The 26,079-nt window shown below is 41.3% G+C and overlaps 1 protein-coding gene across 1 annotated transcript in view; it reads left to right on the top strand.

The window, feature by feature from the left end:
* The window catches only part of HTRA3 (HtrA serine peptidase 3), a 40,706-nt gene extending 17,531 nt beyond the window's left edge, over positions 1 to 23,175 (top strand). Inside the window, exons 4-9 of the mRNA XM_074991713.1 lie at positions 666 to 860; positions 4,320 to 4,352; positions 5,493 to 5,607; positions 17,210 to 17,258; positions 20,048 to 20,143; positions 21,913 to 23,175. Of these exons, the coding sequence (XP_074847814.1) occupies positions 666 to 860; positions 4,320 to 4,352; positions 5,493 to 5,607; positions 17,210 to 17,258; positions 20,048 to 20,143; positions 21,913 to 22,078 (654 nt within the window). The 3' untranslated portion in view covers positions 22,079 to 23,175. The remainder of the gene's footprint in view (positions 1 to 665; positions 861 to 4,319; positions 4,353 to 5,492; positions 5,608 to 17,209; positions 17,259 to 20,047; positions 20,144 to 21,912) is intronic.
* Positions 23,176 to 26,079: the final 2,904 nt, after the last annotated feature.

Genomic DNA, 26,079 nt, shown 5'->3' with positions numbered 1-26,079 from the left:
TAGGTGCTACCTTACTTCACAAGTAATCTTACTGATTTCAAGTATCAGAGGGGTAGCCGTGCTAGTCTGGATCTGCAAAAGCAACGAGGGATCCTGTGGCACCTTATAGACTAACAGAAATGTATTAGCATAAGCTTTCGTGGGCAAAGACCTGCATCTGATAAAGTGGGTCTTTGCCCACGAAAGCTTTATGCTCATACATTTCTGTTAGTCTATAAGGTGCCACAGGACCCCAGTTGCTCTTACTGATTTCAGTGATTCTACTTTGGTGATAAGATACTGTGCAGTGAAGTCAGGATGGCAGAGTCCACTTTCTAGGGTTTGAATGCCATGACAATGGAGATCCCATGAAATACAGATGAGTTTGCCCCGGAATCCTGTTCGGGCTTATTCTGCCAACTACAATAAATGCAAGGAATTTCCAGGAGCAATGAGCACTTTTCTTCTGAAGACAGTAGAAGGAAGCAGTGAGCTCCAGTGCATTGAGCTGGCCTGAGTTGCGTATCCTGAGTTATAGTGGTAGAAATTACTCTTCTGGTGGCTGTAGGTAGCAGCATATCCTTGTGGCCTGTTGCTAGGATTTGGTCTTTACATTTCATTTTGATTTTCTCAGCCATCAACTGACAGTAATACTTTGTTTTCATCCTGTTTATTTTTTATTGAAGAAAAAACTTCCTGTTTTATTACTGGGCCACTCTGCTGATCTGAGGCCTGGGGAGTTTGTTGTGGCTATCGGGAGCCCTTTTGCCCTGCAGAACACTGTGACCACTGGGATTGTCAGCACTGCTCAGCGAGATGGAAAGGAGCTCGGCCTGAGGGACTCAGACATGGATTACATTCAGACAGATGCCATTATCAATGTAAGTATTGGGTAGGTGAGGAATTCAAATGCCTACCTAATTTACATTCCTTAAAATTCCACTTGTGCTGCAGGGAACAATTGTCCTGCTATAGGAATTCTTCTGAAAAAAATAGTCTTCCTTTAAAATAAATTATACCCTCTTCATGCACAACAGAGAGATTATTCTGTGTTTATGGTTTATACTCCGATCTTAGCCCTGAGTCAGAAGTGGTGCATAAGATGCACCCTCCCAAGAGTAGTCCTGGGAGGCATTGTGAATGAAAAGCATCTCTTGGAATTACAATTCCCTCCATTTCCGCCTTACTTTGGGAGCATGTGCCTGTGGCACTGGAACAGTTTTTGGAGTGGGGGTGCTGGGATGCACAACCCCCCCTTACCCCTATCTGCACCCCCATCACCCCCCTAGAGCCCAGCCAGCAACCATGATCCCACATATGGGGCCTGGAGTTGGAACCCGTGGGCACAAGGCCAATAGCTGGCTGGGACCCCAGGGTTGAGCAGGATATTCAGGGGCTGGTGGCAAGACTAAGTGAGAGGTTGACAGCCAGGCTGAGGCATGGCGTTGGTGGCAGGGCAGAGGGGGACCAAGTGAGGGACCAGTCGCAGAGCCCCCAGGCCACAGGAGCATTTGGCCACCAGCCAGGACCCTGGGCAATGCTACAGCAGCCCACCCCCTACGCAACTTCTTGTGCCTATGGCATGTGTGCAATGACATCTGGCTGGTATAGTTCAGCAGTGCATTGTTATGCTCCTATCTGCACTGGCTTGGCTACTCTAGCAAGCAAGTTGTGCGAGTAGAGCCAAAGCTCCTGTCACTCTTGTGCAAGCAAAGAAGCAATAGATGAATAGATCCACTTTCCTGTAGGTGCCCTCTTTTAAGGTTTTGGGATCCCACCCAAGGACTTAAGGGGATGTTCTTACTCATTGATTCTGCCATATGGTCTAAATGGGAATCTAGCCCTAAATCACTGCAACAGCCTGAGACTCCAATCAGGATTGAGGTTTCATTGTGTTAGGTGCTGTTCACCACATGTGAAGGTGCAGTTACTGCTCATATGGGGTGCTACAAGGTATGACTGAAAAAGACTAAATTACTCCCTCAGATACTTGCAAGCAACTGCTACCATTTGAACCTCTCTAGTTTGGCAACTTTGGGGCCTGACCAGTGCCAAGCCACAAAATTTGCTGAACCACAGGAGGTCAATATTGTCTCGCAGAATTACCAACCTTTCCACAGCTTACTGGGCTCTTAGAAGACAACTAGAGAAATTAGAGCTAAATAACAGCACAGAACGCTGAGAGCCAGGAATGGTGGCTATAAACAAACTTTATGGGATTGCAGGAAACTTGTCCACATCCAGGATGAATGGTCATATGGCTAACTAAAATCATAACAGACCAAGGATGTTGTTGGACCAGAGAGTGCTGGATTAGAGAGGTTCAACCTGTAGCAAGTTTAAGGGGGAATATGACAGATAAAGTCGGACAAAACTTCCAGAACAAAAATAATCTCAGCAGCATGTATTTGCTAAATTCAGACAATATACTCAGTAGAGTAAATTAATAGCATTAGCCTTTTACATTTGTAAATATCCATTGTTTCTCAAAACACCCTTGTGTGGTAGCTGTAGCAACAAATCTGGTTGATAGAATTGGAAACAGATGTGTAAGAGGTTGAGGGAGAAATTTAGCAGCCTATTTATGCTTCTACATCACAGAGGCACGTTTGAAGATTCTCTTTAAGGAGGCAAACAGCAAGTTGGTGGTAGAGCCAGGATTATAGCAGGACTTTCTTGACTTCAAACCAGCGAACATGGTTCCAAACAAAACTGCCTCCCAGTATGTTTTTAAAACCATCCTGTAATTAAACATTTGGATCCAGTTTAGACATAGTCAGAAGAGTTCAACGCATAATACAAGGGCAAAGGTGATGCTACAGTAGGCAGGGTGTAAAGTCTAATTGAATATTTCCTTGAATTACCCAAGTATCCCCACCATCATAAATAATCTTATAACTCCAGGGGGGGTTAAAATATTTCCTGGAAGTCTGCACCAGCCAGTTCTGGCTGAATTTAAGCCCTCAGAGTAGGGAAGAAAGAAAATTACAAGAAATAGTGAGATTTTTGAGTTGCTTCTCCAACAGAGAAAGTGGGGTATGGAGATGGCCTCAGGCCTGGAAAGGCAGTAAGCTTAGTGTAACTCACTCATTCCCCCGAGCATAGGAAGAGTCTGATACTTGCTGTGTTCAGAAGTATACCTGCTGCTCCGCCAAGACTCTTAATCTGGAATGAATAGCTGCCTTGTGAGAGGGCAGGGGAGACAAAAGAGGTAACGGATAATACTCCAATAAACTGAACTCTGTTGTGTATGTACACATGGGTCTTTTGCCATCAACTAATTCTAGCACAGAACAGCAAGTGAAAGGTGACTCTGCTTCTCACTTATTCTGAACGTTTTTGTGTGATTTTTGGTATTGTATCTGAAAAAGCTGCTTTCATGGCTCAGTTGTCCACAGTAAGAAATAATTTGTATCTGTCACAAGCAATCACTTTGAAAACATGTACCATGAAATGAATGAAAATCAAAGCAATTTAATGTTTTATTTTCTGAGAACATAACAGCACTTTGCAATCAAGTGCAATCAAGAGGTACGATCTTAGACGATCTGCATTGCTATTATCCATCCATTGCTTGTTTGTTTTGACTGTCAGCTTGCTGCTCTTGGCTCTTTGCACAACTGTCCAAAAAAGTTGGCCCAACTTAAAAACAAATTTGTGCAGCCAACTAGATAGGTGAGTGACCTCTACACATCCCACTTCCTGCAGCACTCTGCTTTTTTTCCTTGGAGGTCTTTAGATACTGGGAAAACTCAGATCAGCTTAGTTAAACAGCTGCCACATTTTCCTCCAGAGCTAGCTGCATATCAATGATTACCCAATTTCTGCACCTCCTTACTTAGCTCACAAGAGGATGCAGTGAAGTTCATTAATGTTAGCCATGGTTCTTTGTGGTGCTTGGAAAAAGTAACTGACAGTATCTCAATCCAATGTGTCGATTGACAGGTCTAGGTTTTATTACAAATATTGGTTTATTAACATCTAACTGAAATACAACCAGCTGAACATAGATTAAATATTTTTCAACTTTTCTGATTCAAAACCTAGGAGAATAAAAAAAGTGTTTACATTTTAGAGACTTTCATAACATTTTCCCTAGTATTAATCCCAGTTTAGAATCTGATCCTGCAGAGAATCAAATATAAGTGTAAGGCTTCACCCACTTGGATTCCTGTGCAGGGTTAAGCCCTTTGATTCTCACCTTTTTGTGGTAGGGATTGTGTCCTTCAGTCCAGTGTCCAGCTTGCTCTCAGGTGCTAATCCATAACATAAAACAAAGTGCAATTTTCCTTTCCTGATGTAAAACAACAATTTAACATATTCTGCCATTATATTTGCAGTATGGAAACTCAGGAGGACCTCTAGTTAATTTGGTAAGTACAGATTGTGGTTTCCCCCTTAACAGTCCTAGCTTCAAAGACCATGGACGATATCTCTTATGTTCTCAGTGAAGATGGAAATGTCCAATATATTATGCCAATACACAAATTGTATATAATGAAAACGACGGGTCTTCAAGAAAAAAAAAACATTACTGGCTAAATTGTTAAAGACACATGTGAGGCTGTAAAAAATGTTTGGTTGTGTCCAGTGTGGATGCAAATTTTCCCATTGCTAATGCAAATCTGATAATTGCACAGCTAACTGGATATCTGAGCTGTGCACAAATGCCCAGTTTTTGGCATGGCAAATGACCAAGTGAATGTTTTTTCACATAAAACTTACACATTAAGGTCTGAAATGTATCACTAGAAGACAAAGAAAAACAATTTGATTCAAAATGAAGAATAATTTTATCATTGTTTATTGTATCATGTAACAGGGTCAGGCTAGCAGACCTCCGGTGGAAGGAAGCTCAGGACCCAGCCTGGGCTAGGGGAAGAGCAGAAAGAGCTAATTAAGCTCACAGGTGGAGGCAATAGGGTATGAGGGCAGGCAATCAATCAACAAGAGCCAGCTGATCTGACTGTGTGGTGAATTAAAAGCAGCTGAGGCAAACGGAGAGAGAGAGAGGAGGTGGAGGAGTTCAGAGAGCCATTGTAAAGAAGATAAGGAGAAGGCTAAAGCAGATAAGGAGTGGAGAGAGTACTGGTGAGGGAGCTGGGGAGAGAGGAGTGGCTTGGCTCCCCTTCCACCAGCCAGGCTGACAGCCCCGCCTGTGAGGGGAGTAGGGAAGAAGACTGGCCAACCCACCCAAAGAGCAAAGATAGTCACACTATAGGCCCTACAGTCAAGGGCAGAATCAGGGGACCCAAGCCAAACAGAGGGGGTACCTTGCCACAATCACTAGTGCCATATTTTGGGTACCTTTCCACAAACCCATGAAAACAATGATAATAGGAAAGAATAGCTTACCCAGTAAGTCATTGTTCTACTTTTCCAGGGAGTGAGTAGCTGTGTTTTCTAGCTGACCTCAGCTTACTTATTTGAAATGTAAGGTCTTAGGCAATGGGACTAGCCATCAGTTTAGTAGTCCTTTCAGGCCAATTTCATTGGCTGTCTTCTTTCTGCAGGATGGTGAAGTGATTGGAATAAACACTTTGAAGGTCACTGCTGGAATCTCCTTTGCTATTCCTTCTGATCGCATCTCTCAGTTCCTCACAGAGTCACATGACAAGCAAAATAAAGGTACATTCTCCAAGCCACACTGGCTAGAAAAAACACTAGTCAACTGTTACTGGAAATTCGTATTTCAATCGTTTGGTCTATTTTAACCAAAAAAAGAAATATAGTGACTCATTGCAATGTACAGTGTATCTGTTGTTTATCTGTGCCTCTATACCTCACAAGAGTTAGTGCATTATGGCTCACGAGCCTCCTCTGAGGTAGATATTATCCCCTTTTATATGTGGTGAACGAGACAAGAAGAAACTGAGGAACTTGCCCAATATCATTCAGACCACATGTGATAGAGCAGACAAGCTGTATCTTCTGGCCCTGCTCCAGCACCTGAATCATTGCATTGTTCTTACTTTCTGGTTGGGTGCTCTGCTGTACTCTGTGTTAGAGAATAGCATCATGCCAGCCATAATGTTGAAAGAAAATAAAATTAGTTCATAAAGAATCTCTCTTCCTAAAAGTTAATTTATTGATTATCTTTGTCTGGACACGCATACTAAAGTCATAATAGCTAAAAGAATGAAAAGTTATTTTAAAGTTTCCTTCATTAGTACCCAGTGAAAACTAGCAAGCCTCACAACTGTAGAAGGAGGGTTTTTAGCCAAAATTTCTCTTTTATTCCCGTAAAATGGACTGAGAGGACAGAAGAGAGGTTCAGCTCACTTATAAGTAACTTAGAAAACATGTTTAATTAAGCAGGAGGTGCCTCGGAATGCATCTACTTTAAGAGACCTTCCTATTTTTATAAATACATTATTTAAAATATGGTTTGTCTAGATTTTTTGTTGTAAATTATTTGATTCAAGAACTGAGTAAATGATAAATGTGCAGCTGGCAGTGTGACAGAATGGACAGGTACAGAACTGGTCCCTCTTTGGTATGGACTTGAGGAATGGGGTCTGTCAGTGAAAGGCCACCAGGAGACAGGTCTTGCTTTCTGTTGGTGTTTAAGCTGATCAGGACAAATGCTACCCACCTGCCTTGATGGGCAATGGGACTTGATATGGTCAGCAGTGAGGGGGAACAGTCCCAGAAGTGAGGGAGGCAAATACTCACTAAGGGACATTACGTAGGTCCCCCTCCTGGGAATCTTTGGCATCTATTGGCCAGCTGGTGTGGAGGTGAGGGGGAGTTCTGATTGGTTAGTATTCCTTAGCTCTCAGAATTTACCCTGGAGCAGGGTCACATGGAGCCTCTTTTTGCTCCTGGAACCACTAAGTGCCTGCTACAGGAGAGTGTGGGTGAAGGGTGGGTAGCACCGCTCCCTGGTAGTAAAGATTAATAGCAGTTGGTCCCTCCCACTTAATTCTATGCACATGCCCGTCCTCATTTTGCCACTGTGTCCAAATCCAATAAGAAAGGCCCCGCTTACAGCTGACAAAAGGAGTGTTGGCTTACAGCCTGAGAGAGATTGTGATGTCATTAGATTAGGTGACTGGGGATTTGAAAGCTTCTTGGAAGAAAAAGAGGTATTCCATTATTCATAAACCTAGAGACAAGAATAGACAGTATCTCATATATGAAACCCAGAGGGAAGGTCACTAGAAATGGTGAGTGCTTTAGATGAACCAACTTAATCTGAACGAGGGGTCCTGTGGCACCTTATAGACTAACAGAAAAGTTTTGAGCATGAGCTTTCGTGAGCACAGACACCCCTCCAATACTTTTCAACTTAATCTGAGTTACACTTAGGAACAGGTTTCCACTTGACCTTAATCAAGGTAGACTTCCCGTCTCTTCTGTGTTTCTTACAAAGGACAGGAACAACCCTAGCACTGCAGGTTGTCCTAAGGAGGTGGGGCACTGTCAGGGTGCATTGTGGGGAATAAGATGCAACCCCCAGGATACACTGGGTAGCTTTGTCAGTGATAATACTGCTATCATAAATGACTTCTATTTGTATGGGCTCCACTACTGCTGTGATTATTATTACTAGAAGTAGTAGTAATATTGGGATAGTGGCTAGACACCCCAATCCAATTGTGCTTGATGCTGTACCAAGACAGAACAAAATGTTTATCCTGCCCCAAAGAGCTTACAGTTTTACAGACACCAATTACTGTCCAATGTATTTCCTCATTCTGTACTTACCTGCCACTCTTCAGGCTTCTTTTTCTGACTGTATCTGACACCTCTGCTGGAATGAATTGTTGCCATTTTAGACTCAACATGGCGAAAACTGACCTCCTAATCTTTCAGCCCAAATGCTTCTGCCTACTTCCGTCCTCCTTCGCAGTTCATAACTTCACCATCCACCTGGTCTCATAACTTACAGGTTATCTTTGATTCCTCCCTCTTCTTTTCTCAGCACATCCAGCTGGTAGCCAAGAAGTGTTGCATCTCTCAAATCTGCCCCTTCCTTTGAGTCCTGACTGCCAAATCATGTGTCCCCACTCATAATCTCCCACCAGGACTGTTGCGATATTCTCTTATTGGGGCTCTTCAGTAGTAACCTCCCTCACCTTCTTGCTCCTGACCATTCAAAATTCAGACACCAAAATCACTTTTCCTTTGTTATCTCCTCAGCCACACTGAGTCATTGCAGTAGCTTCCTGTTGCCTGAGCCTCACATTCACAGTCCTTGTGTTCAAGGCCAGACCTGCCTTGCATCTCTGACTTGGTCTCCATTTTGTGCTCTCCCTCTCCCCCTTGCACACTCAACAATGCTTGCAGCTTTGCTATCCCCTTTATCTGCTTCCCTCACAGGCATGCCTGTTTCTCTTTCCATGCTGGAATGCTCTCCTTAACCTGTAAAACAGGTCACCTCCCCCTCTTCCACTATATTCAACCCAACCCCCTACTACACAGGGCAGACAAGAAATGAAAGGAAGAGCCACCTCATTGGGATGTGTATATCCCATACAGAGTGGTCCCCATATCTAGGTTTTTTTTTCTTCTTTGTCCCCTCTCTGTATGGCACACTTAGTTACTAACCCTCACTGGGAATGTCAGACTGAACCAAGACACTCATCTGGTCAGGAACCACTTGCATACTGTCAGAGGCATGAGCTCATTTGCCCTGAACTACTGCCAAAGCAGGGCTATTCTTTAAAGACATTTAGTAACTCTTGCTGTGCTAGAAATGTGGAAAGAGCGAGTTCATTTCAGCAGTTATTTGCATTGGGCACAGAATTAATTTTGCATTTTTGGACACGTAATAATAGTTTTCAGAAGTTTGTGCGTGTGCTGTTCCTTGTTATGACTGTAAACAGAACTGTGAGGTTTTCATCTTCCTTTTCCTTGGGTCCACTTACATTTTTGTCATATAAACAGGGAATAATTAGTTTAACTTTGATCCACCCTCGGAATCATGCTATGATTAAATCACATGAAATAAGAAGGGTGTTGCCATTCTTCTCTGGATATCATCTAATTGAAAAGATTGGATTATGCATAAATGATTACAGTAAACTTCTTAGGAAGTGTTTCTTTACAACTTGATTCTGCTGGAGAGTAAATATCCATGACATTGTATAATTTGTATGACTACAGCTTTTTCAATCTCAGTTGAACAGATAACTTTATCAATGTTTTATAAAGTGCATAGTCGTGAAATCATACTGTGTGTTTATTGCAAGTATGTAATCCTACTTGTGTGGGGAAATAATAAAAAATATATGGATTAGGAATTCTGAGCAATATTTAAATATATTTAAAATGTAGTTATTTACCACTAGACATCAAATGGATGGCATTAATAGCTTATTTATAGTTACCTTAATAATAAAACTTCAACTCTATAGGCATTAGGTATGGAAAACTTTATAGAAGCATTAACTGACCCTGAGCATCTCAGAGAAGGAGGTAAAATCAGCCCCATTATACAAATAGGAATATTAGGAAATATGGTTGATGGGCCAAGACTGAATACTTCTTGAAGCAGTTCTTTTGGCTTGCAGTCTTGCAGTCTTTTGACTTCTTGAAGCAGTTCTTTTGGCTTGCAGTCTGACTTAGAGTTGGTGGACTGTATGTGTTTCAGGAAGATGATCTCATTGCAGAGCTCTTTTGAAACTGTTGTTGTAACCTTTGTTGATACTGTTCAGCTGCTGAATATAGATCTTCATCACTCTGAACTCCCAAAGGAATCCAAATTTGTTGCAGTGACTCAAATCGATGTGTAAGACCAGACTTGATGGGATAAATAATAACAAAAAAAAAGAAGAAAAATTGACTTGATAGTGGCTTTCTGTGTCAGATTGAGATGTCAGGCTGAAACTGGTAGAAAATTCAGATGAAATGTCAATATCCTGCGCTACTGATTTGGACTCAGAAGGGATTGTATCACGACTCTTTTGAGCAATTTTAAGAAGTTGTCCAGTGTTATCTCTCATGTGCAGGTAGGTATTCAGTCTTTCACCTTCCTTCAAGCTCTATTGATGCTCCAACCAGATGAATAAGACAGTACTGATGCATTTGAAGTATTGCTGTTAAAAATGAAGCAGGGTACACAATGCAGAGCCTCCTTTTCCATGCTCCAATAGAGCCAGTCTCTTGTATAGATCTCTCCATTTGGAAGAGTTTTGTCAGCAGGTGAGCAGAAAAAACATGACTATCAGCATCTTTTGGTATATTAGTTGGAATCTGAAAACAACTAACTTTGAGAAATGACTGCATTTGAGCAACATCGTTCTTATCAAGAAGTGCAGTATCAGGTTTTGATGCCACTGTTGTTGCACTGTGTCCTCTGCTAGTCATAAGTTCTTGCTCTTGCAGAATTTCCAAGGTCTTCGTTTTCTGCCTGCACATATTCTAAATGGAGCATAGATTCTGCATCAATTGCTACTGTTGGCATTTCTGTGTCTTGATTAATCACCTCATTTTGAGGCAGTGGCATTAAAATCTCATTGTTAGGCACAAAGTTTTCATCATTGAAATTGGAAGTGTCACTGTCAGTATGGTCACAATCGAACGGCTGAGATGTCTTTTCCACAAGTTATTGTTTTTAAACTCTTAACTGCTGCTTCACTTCGTTGCTTTCTACATCTCTTATTTGCCCCACTTTCAAATCTTCGCTTCATTTTTATAAATGGTATTTTAAAAACACAGTAGCACATAATAAATTAATTTGCTAAAAGCAATTGGTTGTACAAAATTTTAATTGTATATACCTCTAATAACTTGTGCGTTATTATGAGTAGGAACATGGGGCAAGTGCCAAATTTGATATAAAGTTTATTAAATAAATAGAATTAAAAGTTTATTTTCACAAAGAAGCCTTTAAAGGTGAATCTAAAACTGGACAAAGAGGTAGCTTGCTGCTGAGTCTGATATGGTAATTGTATATGAAGACACATAAGAAAACACAGAAATATGAAAATCTTCTCTGCAGAGATAGACATTTAATATGAAGGTTAAACTCTTGCTCAAACCAAGCAAAATCTAAAAACTATGCAAAGACTGTAAATGTAGAATCACTAATCACAGAAGTAGTAAGAGAGAGGAAGCCGTGCTAGTCTATACACTATCAAAACCTCCTTGCTCACTGTTTTTGGTTCTCTGTGCCTTAAATATTGAGTCTGTTCTGGTCTGGCTATGGTCTGAAGAAGTGGGTCTGTCCCACGAAAGCCCACCTAATAAACTATTTTGCTAGTCTTTAAAGTGCTACTTGACTGCTTTCTGTTTTAATCACAGAAGCTAGAGCAGTCTCTAGTTATGCAGATGAAAACTCGGATATGACCAAATAATTGGCAAGGGCCTGAAGTCCCACAATGATTTAAAAATTAAATAATTTTTCTAGGCATGTATAGCTCGTGTTGTTGTCTCTGTTATAACTGGAAGGTGTTTAACAAACAGAAATTACATGATAGAAACATGTCAAAATTTGAGGCTCCTTTGTCTCCTGAGGCCTGGGCCAAATGGCCTTTTAGCCCCCCTGTCCCAGCCCCTTTCCCCACCCCCGCATCTCTGGTAGGGCCTGTTTAGAGGTTCAGGCCTTAATTTGCCTCTAACAATAATACTTGTGCTCTAGCTTTGTCTCTGGTTATGAATGTTTGTGCCTTTAGACTTTACCTGTCTCATTTTGTATATGCATATTATCATAAAATCCATCAAGAAGCTTAACTTTGAGAAAAAGAAATAGATAATATTTAGTAACAGAGAGAAAGCTGTACTAGTCTATATACTATCAAAAGAAAAACGCAGTCAAGTAGCACTTTAAAGACTAACAAAATAATTTATTAGGTGAGCTTTCATCTGTCCCACGAAAGCTCACCTAATAAATTATTTTATTAGTTTTTAAAGTGCTACTTGACTGCTTTTTTCTTTTGATAATATTTAGTGTCTTTATTATGTATGGAAATGTAGAGGAGAAAGCTACTTCCAGGCTTTGGGTGAAACTTCACTAGCAAGCTGAAGCTCCTTTGCACTCCTCTAGTTTAGACAAACCAGGTTTGCAGCTGTTTTCCATCACTGGAGTGGGACAAATTATCTAGGCCTCGTTAGTGAATCTGGAACCTTCTGTTTCGGAGAACGTTAAAAGGCTTCCTTCTCCCTGGATAATACTGGCTTCAGAATGAAGCTGTCCCACATCTGTGTAGTTTGATTATTCCAGCATATGAACCTTTTAAAATAAATGATAATAAGGCCTTAGTTAATATGACTTCACTCTGGTAAGAAGCTCATTATTTTCAGGGCCTCTTTCCATTCTGGGCTTGCTGTCTTAATTTGTTTTTCTTCTGCCTCCTGATCCCTACAGCAATTTCAACTGTTCATGAAAACTGCCAGTTATAGCTTTGGAAACTGTAGTATGACATACCATAGCTCCAGCTTCCCCACATTGCTCTCCCAGTGCGACTCGGTTTTGCCCTCAAATGAGCCATGCCTCTGTGGTGACAACACACTGTAATTGAGTCTTGGTGCCCCTTCATTTGTTGGCTTCACTGGCAGCAAAGCTGCCAATTTATACTCCCTCCAGCTGGTTTTGTTATGGGTAACTCAATTTTTGCATTGGACATTTGACTTGTGGAAATGTAACGTGATGTCATTTTTTCAAAGAGAGTCCTAGGTTCTCATGTTCTGATGAGACTGCTCCAAGAAAAAGAGATGTGGGTTTCTTACAGAAAGCTTCTGCTCAGACCAAAGCAACAGATAAAATAACTTCACAAATTAGATCCTTGTGTATATTTTACTACAGTAATAAACCCTTTATTTTACATAAGGTTTTTCAAACTCATTCTGGATAGAAGGCCACATTCTAGTTTTACTTATGGTCTATAAATCTTCAGTTCACAGTAGATCTCTCAGGGGTCTATATGGACAGTTTGTGCAAAGATAGTGGAATAAGGCCTTCATGTAGTAACTAAGCCATTATCTTTAATTCTTATTTAGCCACTGCCTTATTGTCACTTTTAGCATTGCCTACAGAGATAGCAGTGCCTCTGGGTATGACTATACTACCAAGTTTTGTTGACAAACCTTATGGCAACATCCAAAAGTTGAGTAAACAAAAATTTCTAGCAGGTGTTCACACTTGCTGTCTCTGGCCACAGATCATGTCCACACCAGAGGGCACTGTCCTCAACAGTGTGAGCAATGCACTGTGGGTATGTATCTCACAGTGCAGAGTTGTGGTAAGGCAAGCCTGATCCCTGTGCATCTTGGGATTCCCTCAGAGTTCTCCCACAGCACCAGCATCATGAGTAGCTCACTGGGCTCTTTGCGCTTAGGAGAGTCAAAGCAGGACAGTAATCTGTCCACCTTCCCCTGCAGCAGCAGACTGCCTGGGCTGTGTTCCTAGTGTAGGGCAGAACAGGAACAGTCCAATGATTTGTTCTTTGTTTGTTCCCTGAAAGGAGCAGCACATTCAGCTGTAGATGTTTCTCAGAGCTTTGGAAAGGGAGGGGTGCATGCCTACAGGGCAGCAGAGATCAAAACACTCAACAGAACCATCAGGGCAGGCATTGCGGGATACTGTCAGAGGCGAGTTCTGTCAACAAGACAAACAGCATTTTGTCTTGGCTCTTTGTTGACAATAAAGGGAGAGGAAAAGAAAAAAGGCTGTAAGGGTGGACGGTTTTTGTCACCAAAAATGGGTGTTACTCCCAACAAAAGTGGCATTGCAGTGTGAAGGATATCACTGCATTGTTGCCAAAAGCAGGTTTTAGCAATGAAACTTGGTCATGTAAACATAACATTTTAGGATTAGCACTATGTCTGTCCTAGGTTTCTCCTTCATCTCCACTTTCATAGCTGTACCTGTATCTCTTCCATGTTTGTAGTTCTTATGCTTTCTTTCCTCCACATTTTATTCTTCGCAGCAATTCCAAATTCAACACTCCCTCCATCTTGTTCCCTCTCTCTCTCTCCCTTTTTCTGTTCAGCCTCTTTCACTATTCCAACTGCTAAAATGACCATCAATGAAATAAGGTGACATATAAGGCATTTTCAACTTTCACACACACTCAGAAACATCTTTTAAGACAGATTGTGGAATCAGGAAGACAACACCCTGATTGATTTCACGCTTAATTTATACACAAGTTTGAGACCCTCCTGTACAAACCTGGGAGTTTGGAACTATGTGGGTTCTTTTTTTAATCAGAAGCTTCAGTTCTGAAGAAGTTACCTATAAACTAAACAGGCCACATAACTGGAACTGGCCCAAGTCAATGGTGGTTGACACCCCTTTTGAACAACAGAACTTTATCTGGAGTTGACTCTGGCCAGAGTTGCTTATCTTTCATTAAAACTTTCAGAAACAAAATAGCAGTTAAGTAGCACTTTAAAGACTAACAAAATAATTTATTAGGCGAGCTTTCGTGGGACAGACCCACTTCTTCAGACCATAGCCATACCAGAACAGACTCAATATTTAAGGCACAGAGAACCAAAAACAGTAATCAAGGCTGACAAATCAGAAAAAAATTATTAAGGTGAGCAACATTCCAGAGAAGGCAACTAAACTGGCTGAAGGTCTGCTGTCAGATTGCTGAGGGACAAGTAAATCTCTGGGGTACTCAAAACTTCCATTGACTGTAATAAGTATCAGAGAGGTACAAGTGTTAGTCTGTATCTTCCCAAACAACAAGAAGTCCTGTGACACCTTATAGACTAACACGTATTTTGGAGCATAAGCTTTTGTGGGCAAAGACGAAGTGGTTCTTTGCCCATGAAAGCTTATGCTCCAAAATATCTGTTAGTCTATAAGGTGCCGCAGGACTTCTTATTGACTGTAATGGGGGTATTGGGTGTGCAAGGAGTTCAGGAGTAGGTCCCAGTCTGGGATTATTTGTCCTGGAAAGAAATGGTGTGAGAGAAAACTGTCTAGGTTCTCCTTTTCACCCTCCCTCATAATGTGAGAGCAGCAGGACACTCGCATAAATTGAAAGGCAGTTATTCTGCAGCAAGTGAGAGGAAATTGTCTTCTATCCAGGATATAATCAACTGCTTTTGTACTCACTGCAGGACATCATTAAATCAAATTAACACATAAAGCAGCTATGTGGCATCATGCCTGCTCAGAACTGTGGTAACTACAGTACCAGTGGACTTGTGCCTGCTTATAGCAGGGCTGACTTTGCACCATTTAAACTCACTTGCACCACACGTTCAAATGAGTGAAGGCCACTTCACGATGTTTTCATTCATGCTTGGTGGGAGAGGTTTTCCTGTTGACTTGTCGTAGGTAATCCACCTCTTTGAGAGGCAGTAGTTACGTGCTCAGCAGAAAAAATTCTTCCATCAGCCTAAGGTCTAAGGTCTTGATTTAACATTGTGACTTGGGGGCATGGATTTTTCACACCCCAGATGGAGATAGCTGGATTGATCTAATGTTCTGTTGTAGACCATTCCTAAGTTTCATGTAATTTACTTGCATGGGATTATCAGAAGTGTCTGTAGAACGTTCTGTCTCTGTAAACATGAAAGAGCCTATGGCACATTTGTCTCATTGTTCAGGCAGAGGCCAGGGAGGCAAGGGACTGGCTCTGTGAGAACTTGAGTCTTGTAACTTCAGGTTGTCAGTATGGGACTGATCATACTCACCTGCCTCGTGGCCTTGTGGTGAATCACATTGGTTCTTAAACTTCACTGCACCACAACTCCCTTCTGACAACAAAAATTACTACATGATACCAGGAGAGAGGACCAATGCCTGAGCTGGCCTGAGTTTCACGCCCCAGGCAGACCTGCAGATGGCAGGATGGAAGGACAGGAGGAAGGGGGCTGTTGCCCCAGGGCCTGGCTTTTCAAAGGAGCCCAGAGCTCCAGACACTGCAGAAGTAGCAGCGCTGGCAGCCCTTTGAAATGCCACAACAGTGATGTGGTGCTGTTCCGTGTGCAGCTCTGTGGGAGCAGGAGGGGCCCCCCAGGGCTGATTGTCTTTACGCCTGCCTCTTCTGCTCTTGGCCCTGCCCCTTCTGAGTGCAGGGAGCCAGCTCTCGTCCCACCTTGCCCCTGGGTTATTGTTTCTTCTCCCTGATTGGAAACTTCTAAAATAAGAGAATGGGCACTAATCCTGCAAGCAGTTCTGTGCTGAGATTGCATAGAATGACCTGGTGGTTATTGGATCTGGGCTTTGACAAGCCAGCAAGGGAAGCAATTTCTAGGGTTGAGAACACTTCACTGATAATTCTTTTATTTAGCATCCTCCTGATTAACCCAGGGTCCCTCAGCTTGAGCACCATGTGATCTCAACTCCTGTGGTAAAAGGCAAGGAAGGAAGTATTTTATTTACATGCCATTTTATTTATTTGGCTTTTTTTGTGAAATTTCCATCCCCCCACCACCTGATTTTTCTTTTCAAAATCTTATCTTGATGAATTGATTTAAGCATCTTTGGCTCAAATGCACTTGGTTATAAAATTTTGTGTTTTCTTAGGTATAATAAGTTCTAACGATATTTATGCTATAAAATCTTGGACATTTTCTGAATTTTCCTTAAAGAAAAGGTTTATTGTACTACTGAAATGATGTCTTGTGAGTCCTTTTATAGCACCCATCATTTCAACAATAGGGCTAACAACAGGATAAATCCAAATTCTAATAATCTAGGGCTTTACAAATAACAAGCAGTACTGTGACACATTACCAACTAACACCTGTATTAGGTCATGAACCTTCTTGGCTAAATCCCACTTCTTCAGATGAAAAATGGCTTTGAGAGATGGCTGTAGAAGTCTTTCTAATCACCGTGGCTATATCTACACTAGCCCCAGACCTTCAAAAGGGGCATGATAACGAACCTAATTGAAAGATGCTAATGAGGTGCTGCCATGAAAGGACCCCGCACACTCAAAATTCTCTTATTTTATATCTGGTTATAGGAATAAAGGGATTTCAAAGTGTGAGGGGTCCTTTCGAAAAGGACCCCATGTAGATGAGCTGTGTGAGATCGAAACTGGCACTTTCAAGTGCCGCGGCCACCATTTTGCTAATGAGGCACTGCATATTCATTGCAGCGCCTCCTTAGCATCTTTCGATTAGGTTCATTGTCATGCCCCTTTTGAAGTTCTGGGGCTATTGTAGACATAGCCTGTGTGTGCTTTGCATTCTCGGTGCTCTAAACTGCACATCTTGCTTGTGTTAGCTCTTACACTTCCGTGGCGATTCTTGTGATTGTTTGCCTAAGCTTCTAACATAAAGCTGCTGTTTTTTTATTTTTGTTTTTATCCAGATGGGAAAAAACGCTTCATTGGCATAAGGATGCTGACAATAACACCCAAGTAAGTATCTTTTAAAAATAGAAACTGCACTGGCACACACACAATGCATTACAAAGGTTTTGAAATGGTACAGAGCAATTAACTTCAGCTCTCTTTATAAACTTCCATAAGGTAGTTTTCAGCAGTAAAATTTGCATTCAGTGATCAGGGAAATGACTCATCTCAAAATTTTCCCATTGCTGCCACTGGTGGCAATACACGTTAATGGGTGCCCTGCAGAGTTGCTCACTCTGCTTCTCCCGCTCAGCTGATATTCTGTAAGAATCCAATTTCTTTTTTTAGAAACAAAATTAATGTCACACTAACTGCTATTTTGATACGAGGCCAGTGCTTTTCCTGTAGTCCCAATATGTTGTAGGATTGAAAATCGTGACTTCCATTCACTTGTCCCCAGGCCTGCAGATGTTGGGGGCATTTCAAAGGGGCTCAGAGCTCCACCTGCCACTGCTGCTACTTTGGCCCTTTTGGACTGCTGTGGCAGCGCTGCTGTGCCAGTTTGCTTGGCTCTGAAGGAGAAGGGGGAGCCCAGTGCCATGATCCGAGTGATGCTAAAAGCTGATGCCTGGGCCTCACCCCTTCTGCCCTTGGCCCTGCCTCTTCTGGGTGTGCAGAGTTGGCCCCTCTCCCACCTTGCCCTGGGATCTGTGGTGGCTGTCAGCCCCGCTGCTCGTTCTGTCTAACGGTCTTCTTGTTAACAATACATTTCCTAGCCAGATGAATTGTGCAAAAGAACTGTCAGGATAAGAACAATTTCTTACAATTCTGTGTCCATTATATTTAACATAAAACCAGTAACTGTCTGGTGTGTGAAAGATCACTGTAGAGCAAATAAGTGAACATAAAAATGGTCAGACTAGGTCAGTAAAATGGTCTGTCTTGCCTAGTATCCTATCTTCCAAGGAGGGCCAGTATCAGGTGCTTTAGAAGGAATGAAGAGAACAAGGTTATTTTTGTTGCGTGATCGCTCCCTGTCATCTGTTTCCAGCTTCTGGCAGTCAGAGGTTTAAAGGCATATGGTTCTGTCCCTGCTGATTTTTGCTAATAGTCATTGCTAATATCCTACATGAACTCTGCTAATTGCTTTTGAACCCACTTATGTTTCTGGCCTTCACAACATCCCCTGACATTAAGTTCCACAGGTTGACTGTGCTGTGTGAAAAAGTCCTTCCTTATGTTTGTTTTAAACCTGCCACCTATTAATTTCATCACTTGACCCCCGCCCCCAGGGTCTTATGTTATGTGGAGGGGTAAATAACACTTTCTTATTCACATTCTCCACACCAGTTATGATTTTATGGATTTCTGTCATATCCTGTCATGATAATATCTTTTCTAAAATTATCAGTCCCACTCTTCTTAATCTCCCCTCCTACGGAAGCTGGTTGCCCTTCTCCATACTCTGTTAATTCAAAAGCATCTCTTTTTTCAGATGGGGTGACCAGAACTGCATGTGTTGAGTGCACCATGGATTTAAATGGTGAAATTATGATGTATTCAGCCATATGATCTTTCTCTTTCCTACTGGTTTCCAACATTGTCAGCTTTTTTCTGACTGCTGCTGTACATTCAGCAGATGTTTTCAGGGAACGTCCAAAATGACCATGGGCCACATGCAGGTTTAAACTAGTGTAAATGGGGAAGCACCGTTTAAGGACTTCAGTAAGTCAATCAGAGGTTAGGGGTCTATTAAGGAAGAAGGTGGAGAAGTTCTATGGCCTGCAATATGTAGGTCAGACTAGATGATCACAGTAGTTCCATCTGACTTTAATGAAATGCCAAAATAGACATGACTATTAGCAATTTTTGCCTTAGCATTAGTGTTGATGTTAGATTATAAACTCTCTGGACCAGTCTATAAATTCTGTGTAGTGCAATAGGGTCCATGACAGGCACTCTTAGGCTATGTCTAAACTGGCGGCTTCTGTTGACAAAATTTCTGTTGACTGAAGTTTTGTCAACAGTGTGCGCATCCAGACTGCAGAACTCTCAGAAGAGACCTGCCAGTCGGGAGCATTCTGTTAATATCCCTGTACACGTCTTTCCACAAGGAAGAAGGGATGTCTCAACAGCGGGTTTTTTTTATTTTTTGACATTTGCCCTGTGTAGATGGGCCAAATGTCAGAAAAGCCTCTCCCAACAGAAATGTCAGCAAGAGATATGCAATGTGTTGGCAGTTTGCATATCTGTATCATTTGCCAACAGTTCTTGGCTATGGAGACATAGCCTTAGGTGCTACCACCATATAAAACACAATTAAAAAATAGAATAAGCTTTATCTTCATGAGGTGCGAGCAAATAATTATGGCATGTGCAATAGATGGATACATGAGAGTTAATTTAATTCCTTTTAAAATCTACTGATATAGAGAGGTTTTATTTCATTCAGAAAATTTTAATTCCCCACCCCACACCCCCATCCTGCTGCTCCTCTGCTCTTCTGTTTTGCCAACCTTGATAACAATTTTTCTGATTTTTCAAACCTCAATAACAATTTTTGGACCTCTGTGCTTTATATATTGATTCTGTTCTGGTAAGGCTATGATCTGAGGAAGTGGGTCTGTCCCATGAAAGCTCATCACCTAATAAATTATTTTGTTAGTCTTTAAAGTGCTACATGACTGCTTTTTTGTTTTAATGCAAGGTGATTTGTGGATACATACTTAGGTTAAGTCATGTATTTCGTCACACTTATTTTATTAAAAATCAAGCTCAAGAACAATGCAGTACTTCTGGGAATTATTTCTCTTTGAAACAATGAAACTGATTGCAATATTTTAATCTTTGCTTAGCCTTGTGGAAGAACTAAAACTCGATAATCCTGATTTTCCTGATGTCAGCAGTGGAATTTATGTACATGAAGTTGTTCCAAATTCACCTTCTCAGAGGTAGGTGGCATCCAAAGCAAACATAATTTTTCTTCATGTTGAACAGACTTATCCAACAGAAACTAACAGGCAGTGTTGTCATTTCTATGCAAGGTCTTGCCTATTCTTGCTTTATATTATTTTTGCTTTTTGAAGGGTATTTGGGTCTTTTAGTAAAATAACTGTTAAAATATTTTGATGAATTTCTATTAATATTTAAAATAGTAAAAATATTTATAATGTCATTGCTAAGGGCAACATCTTAAAGAATTAGCTAGTTTGAATTTTTAAATAAATAAATACACTTGCATAAGTATGTGACCTTATTTGTATTTGAAAGGCAAAATGAAGTGTGAATAAACAGAACCTTCAATATAAATGAGGATGATGCTTGCCAATCTTTGTTGAATAAATGTCTTCATCTGTTTCTCATTACCATGACAGAGTAGCTGTTGGCTTGATTTTTCTACAGATGAGGCTCAGTTTTCAAACTACATTTCATACTAATATTGTTAAGCCCCAACACTTCATCTTGGAGGAATGAATGATTGTGTTTTCAGGCTTTCTACGTATCCCATTTTAAAACTTTTTCTAGGAATTAATAAGAAAATTGGATGAACTAAAAGCCTTTCAGGTAAATAGCTGAAAGGCAAAGAAACAAATTACCAGCGTTTGGGTCAGTACATTCTGTCCACTTTAGAAATTTTGGAAGTGGAACTAATTTCTTCACAGGGTACCCTGTATATATTATAATGGACAGTCCTGTCTTGGCAGAAGAATGTCTCCCATATTTCATATAGTGTCACACCAAATGAAAATTATATTTGTACTTTGACTGTTAGAGAAGACATATCTTATATTTTATTAGAAGACATATCTTCAATCAACCATTCCATTAGAGCTGGGCACCATTTGTCATATAATTTTTTTCTGCAAAACTTGCATCTTTAGCAACACCAAAACACTTTGCACATTTATGTTGATTTTTCAACAGCTCTTTTAAAAAAATCAAATAAATGAAAACATTTCATTTCCATGTGAATTGCCCCATTGTTTCAAAAATTTCTTTTATTTTTAAAGATTTAAATACAAGTTGAATCTCTGTAGTTCAGCACCCTCAGGACCTGAGTGGTGATAAATGAGAGAATTTGCTGGACCATGGAAGGTCAATACTGTCTAGCAGCATTGCCAACACTCCCACTACTTACTGGGCTCTTAGAAGACAGTTAGAGGTAAATTAAATCTAAATAACAGCACAAAACAATGAGAGCCAGGACTGGTGGCTGTAAACAAACTTTATGGTACCGCAGGAAATTTGGTCACACCCATGATATGTGGACTTCTGCATAAGTAAAATCATGCTGGACCAGAATGTACTGGACTAGAGATGTTCAACCTGTACGTTATTTAAAATTGTCAAAATCAAAAAAGAAACATTTTGAGTGTTGTCAAAATGAAATATTATATTTGAGGCAAACCACTTTTGTTCAAGTGATTAATTCACTGAAAAATTCAGAATTTTAATTTTTATCCATCTTGCAATTATTTAACTTTTTAAAATTGCTATTAGGACTGTGCTTCATGTCCGATTTTAGACAACTTCCCAGATTACAATGTACTGCAGTTAGTATGCAACCTGTGTGAAATTCACCTCTGTGGAAAGGCTGAGAGCAGGAAATAAGTACCACTAACATCAAATCAGTCCTGCATAGGCATCATGCTGGTCTTCTATACCCAGTGAATTTCATGCTTTTGAATACACAGCTTATTCCTTTATCTTGCCTATGCAGAGGTGGTATCAAAGATGGAGACATCATTGTCAAAGTAAATGGACGTCCTTTGATGACCTCTAGTGACCTGCAAGATGCTGTGATGAATGAGTCACCTCTACTACTTGAAGTCCGCAGGGGAAATGATGATTTGCTATTTAACATAGAGCCTGAAGTTGTCATGTAATTCGAACTGAGGAAGCTCACACCAGAACTAAACTCACTTACTCTGAAACATCAGATACCTCCTTTACAGCTACAGTAATTACACTTCCTGTTGACTAATGACAAGGTGGACAAACTTGATTGCCTGAACCATATCCGTACATAGAGGCTAAGTTTAACTAGGTTACACAGTGAAAATAAAAGTGATTTTTCCTTCAAAGTAATTTTGTTGAAATATATTTTGAGGATGGCAATAGACAGCCTCACAATTTGTGTAAATTTGGAACAGTTGTTATATCTCTGCCAATGCCAGGGCCTCGCTTGCTGGTACACGTTGGCCCTTCTGTTCTTTGCCTGGACCACCCAATAGTCCTGTGACTGAAATGCATTGGTCTCATTTTGGTTGTTGACTTTAGTGTGTGGGTTCTGGGTGGTGTTGATGGCATGTGAGGTACAGTTCAGACTAAAACTGATGGCCCCATCTGGTCTTAAACTTTCCTGGGGTGTCATTATAAAATGGGTTCCAATCCCAGCCCCTTTAAATTTAATAGAAGTTTTGTCATTGACAGCAAGGTCAGACCTGTAATTTGAAAGTCCATAACTCCACCCACAGTGAGGAAATATGGTTAAAAAGAGGAAATTGCCATTGGATGATCATAAGCAGGACTTTGATACAGCAGAACTAAGCTACTTTGACCAAAAGTTCAGCTTGTGCCTGTTTTGCTTCTTTGAGTGTGAAATTAGCTTTCACAATATTTGTTCTTGGAGCTTGTAAATTACATGTGAGTGCAGATGAGGAAATTTTGTAAATATAAAAATAGTATGAAAATGGAAACAGGCATAGAGTATTACACCTAGGTCATGCAATTCTGGAATATAGTAAGTGATTCTTATAGAATTAATGCTTAAATATATAAAAATCAAAACAATGTGCAGAAAAAAGTTTGAAAGTGCACAGTATTTTTACAGTTGTTTTTTCTAAAGTCATAGTACTAATCGGTTTTTCATAATACTGGTATGCTTTGCTGAAAAATTGATATACTACATAAGCTTGTACTGTATATGTTTCTACTGTAATGGAAGTAAAGTTTACACAAATAAAATTTTGCTTTTCACCTCAGTTAATAATTATTTTTTGCAATTATTCTCTTGTTTTGGAAAAGACTCATGCTGGCATACAACTGTCCCTGCCATCAGAGCTGTCCCTTTCCATCTGATGAGATGCAGTCTGATTCCAGGCACATCCCATTGAACGGGCACAACCAAACATTGACCTTACTTTTAATTATGATAAGAGAAAACTGCCTGCCAAATATAGTGATCTTAAAGCTTACCATTTAGGAGGAATTCTTGAGCAAACAGGCTCACAGATGGATGACCAGGCAAACAGACATACAGAAACTCCCTAAAATAGATAGATTATTTGTGCTATGGTAGTAACTAGAAAACTCTGCTAATATAGAAGCCCCATTGTGCTAGGTTACTTATATACACGCTGCAATAGATTTTCTGTATGATCTGTAGGTCAAAAACTAAAAGTGCCATAGCTGCATTTTACAGTTGGAGAAATGAGACACTGAGGCTAGGGCTACACTGACCTGTAGTGCTGGCAGCTTGATGCACATGAGCGGTCTTGAAAAGGCACTGGTGCTCATTTACATATTCATGTGACCAATTTGCATACTCACATGAGAGCTCCTTGCTGGCAGGAAAGAAGCAGTGTAGATGTGGTTCTGCCAGCAAAATTCCCTCTTTGTCAGCAGTTCTTTATGCCTGGAAACAATCAGGGATAAGGGGCTGCTGACAAAGGGGGCTTTTGCTGGAAGAACCACATCTACACTGTTTGTTTGCGCTGGCAGCAGCCTCTGCTAGCAGGGTAATCACATGTAAATATACAAATTAGCCATGTGAATATGCAAGTGAACATCCATTTGCATTTTTGAGACTGCTCATTTGCATCAAGCTGCCAGCACTATGGCTCAGTGCAGCCCTAGTCTGAAAGATTATGTAACTTGCCACAGGTCAAATAGGGTATGTCTACAATGCAAGTAAAACCAACAGTTGTTGACTTGGGTTAAGGGGCTGTTTGACTGTAGTGCAGACATTGTGGCTGAGGCTGGCACCTGGGCTGTAGGGCCCTATGAGGTTGGAGGGTCCCAGATCTTGGGCTGCAGACCAAATCCAAACATCTGCACCACAATTAAACCTTAGCCTAAGGCCTGTGAGCCTGAGTCAGCTGACACAAGTCAGCTCTGGGTGATGAACTGCAATATAGACATACCCACAGTAAGCCTGGGGAAGAGCCAGGATCTGATTCTAGCTCTCCTGGGTCTCTGTGCCTAAGAAGTAAGAGCTGCCCTTCTCATTGAATTGCATCATCATTCCTAACTCATGTGCAGGGATTTTCTAAGGCCACTGTCTTTTTTCTGTCTTGTCAGAGACTTGTAAAAAATTAGCCAAGCCTGTTAGTCTTGTGTGTTTGATGATGCAAACCTTGTGGATGTTTAACTCCCGTGGAAAACTATGGGAGTTGTGTATGTAGATAATTAGCCACACCAAGTCTTTTTCAGCAACATACATAGAGTCTCTAAACCTTCAAATACCTAAGCAAGTGCTTAACCTTTAATGCAAAGAGTTCAGTGTTTTCTATTGAATGAGATCAAGTGGCTTGGCACCTGTGACAGGGTGCTTCAACCTCTCACTAGTTTGGAAAAGGTTAAGGAGGTGTTCTGTGCTGAAGGAACCTTGTCACACCACATCACCACACCAATCCAAGACAAGAGCAAAGGGTGAGTTTAAAAAGAAGAAACTCATTTCAGCAATGGCTAACTCTGGGAGGAGAGCCAATTTTTGTGTTTATCAGCAACCAGGAAGTGGCTTGGTAGCCAGCAGAGCTCAAGCCCTTATGAAAAAGCTGTGGTTTTTTTTGTAAAAAGAAGAGGAGCTGATACGCAGCCCACTCCCTGCTCCCTTCCCCGTGCCAGTGTTCCTGCAGCTGGAGCAGCTGGCAAGACTCCACACCCCAGCCAGCTCCCCACTGCAGGGGACCCCTGCCCACCGGCTGCGTTCGTGAAGCTGGAGCTGCCAGTGGGGCTCCACACCCTTGCTGGCTTCCAGCCCCTGGGCTGCTGGGGTTCCTCCAGCCCCAGCAATGTCCCTGGGGCTAGAACTGCTAGCAGGGCTCCATGCCAAGGCTGTCTCCCAGCCCTGGGACTGGCGGGGAACCTGTGGCCCCAGCTGGTTCCCCGGGGCTGTGGCTGCTGGTGGTGCTCTGTGACCAGGCCAGCTCACCACCCACTGAGGTGCTGGTACAGCAAACCTTTCCAGCACAAAAAAAGGTCCCATGTAAAAGAAACACAGGCCCTCTGTGTTTATGGGTTAAAAACTATCTCCTTTAGTGCTTATTAATGAATCAGTGAACTTGAAGTTGGAGTACAGTCAATGCAGGAGACCTTTGAAGAAAGAAAGACTAGTGTCTTAGCTGGGACTACTTGTTTGTTTATTTTCTCTATACTTATTTTCTTTTGCAGCTCCTGAGAAGTGACTTTGTTCTCTGGAGCTCTGAAAGTAGGTGATGTATCCAGGAGGGCTTGGCTGGGTGTGAAATCATCACTGCCAGGGTTCTACAGATGGCTTCTGCTCAAGCAGCTGGACCTGAGTGAATGCACAGTCACCGCAACACCCCATAGCAGCTGGTCTTTGATAGAACACTATATAAAAGTTATTACTGCATTTAAAAGGAATCACACAAAGGCCACGTTTACTGAGATAATATGGAGTCCTAATGCGCTTTTTAGCCAAAGTTAAAGGCTTATAACTAAGACCCTGTGCAGTGATTTTTTATTGTAGGTGTATTGGTCCCAGGATAGTAGAGAACAGATTGGTGTGGTATTGGCTCAACTTTGGTTGGTGAAAGGTAATCAGTGTCTGAGACAAGGCAGCTTCCCTCTCCTGTCTTCTGCTGTCTGGACAGACTCTGAACCCTTCAAGCACTCAGCATCCCAGTGCAGTTTATTCACCTTT

This window comes from Carettochelys insculpta, chromosome 4, assembly GCF_033958435.1.
Source record: "Carettochelys insculpta isolate YL-2023 chromosome 4, ASM3395843v1, whole genome shotgun sequence".
Lineage (NCBI taxonomy): Eukaryota > Metazoa > Chordata > Testudines > Carettochelyidae > Carettochelys > Carettochelys insculpta.
Note: the sequence above shows the minus strand (reverse complement) of the source record. Positions and strands in the feature narration are given on the sequence as shown.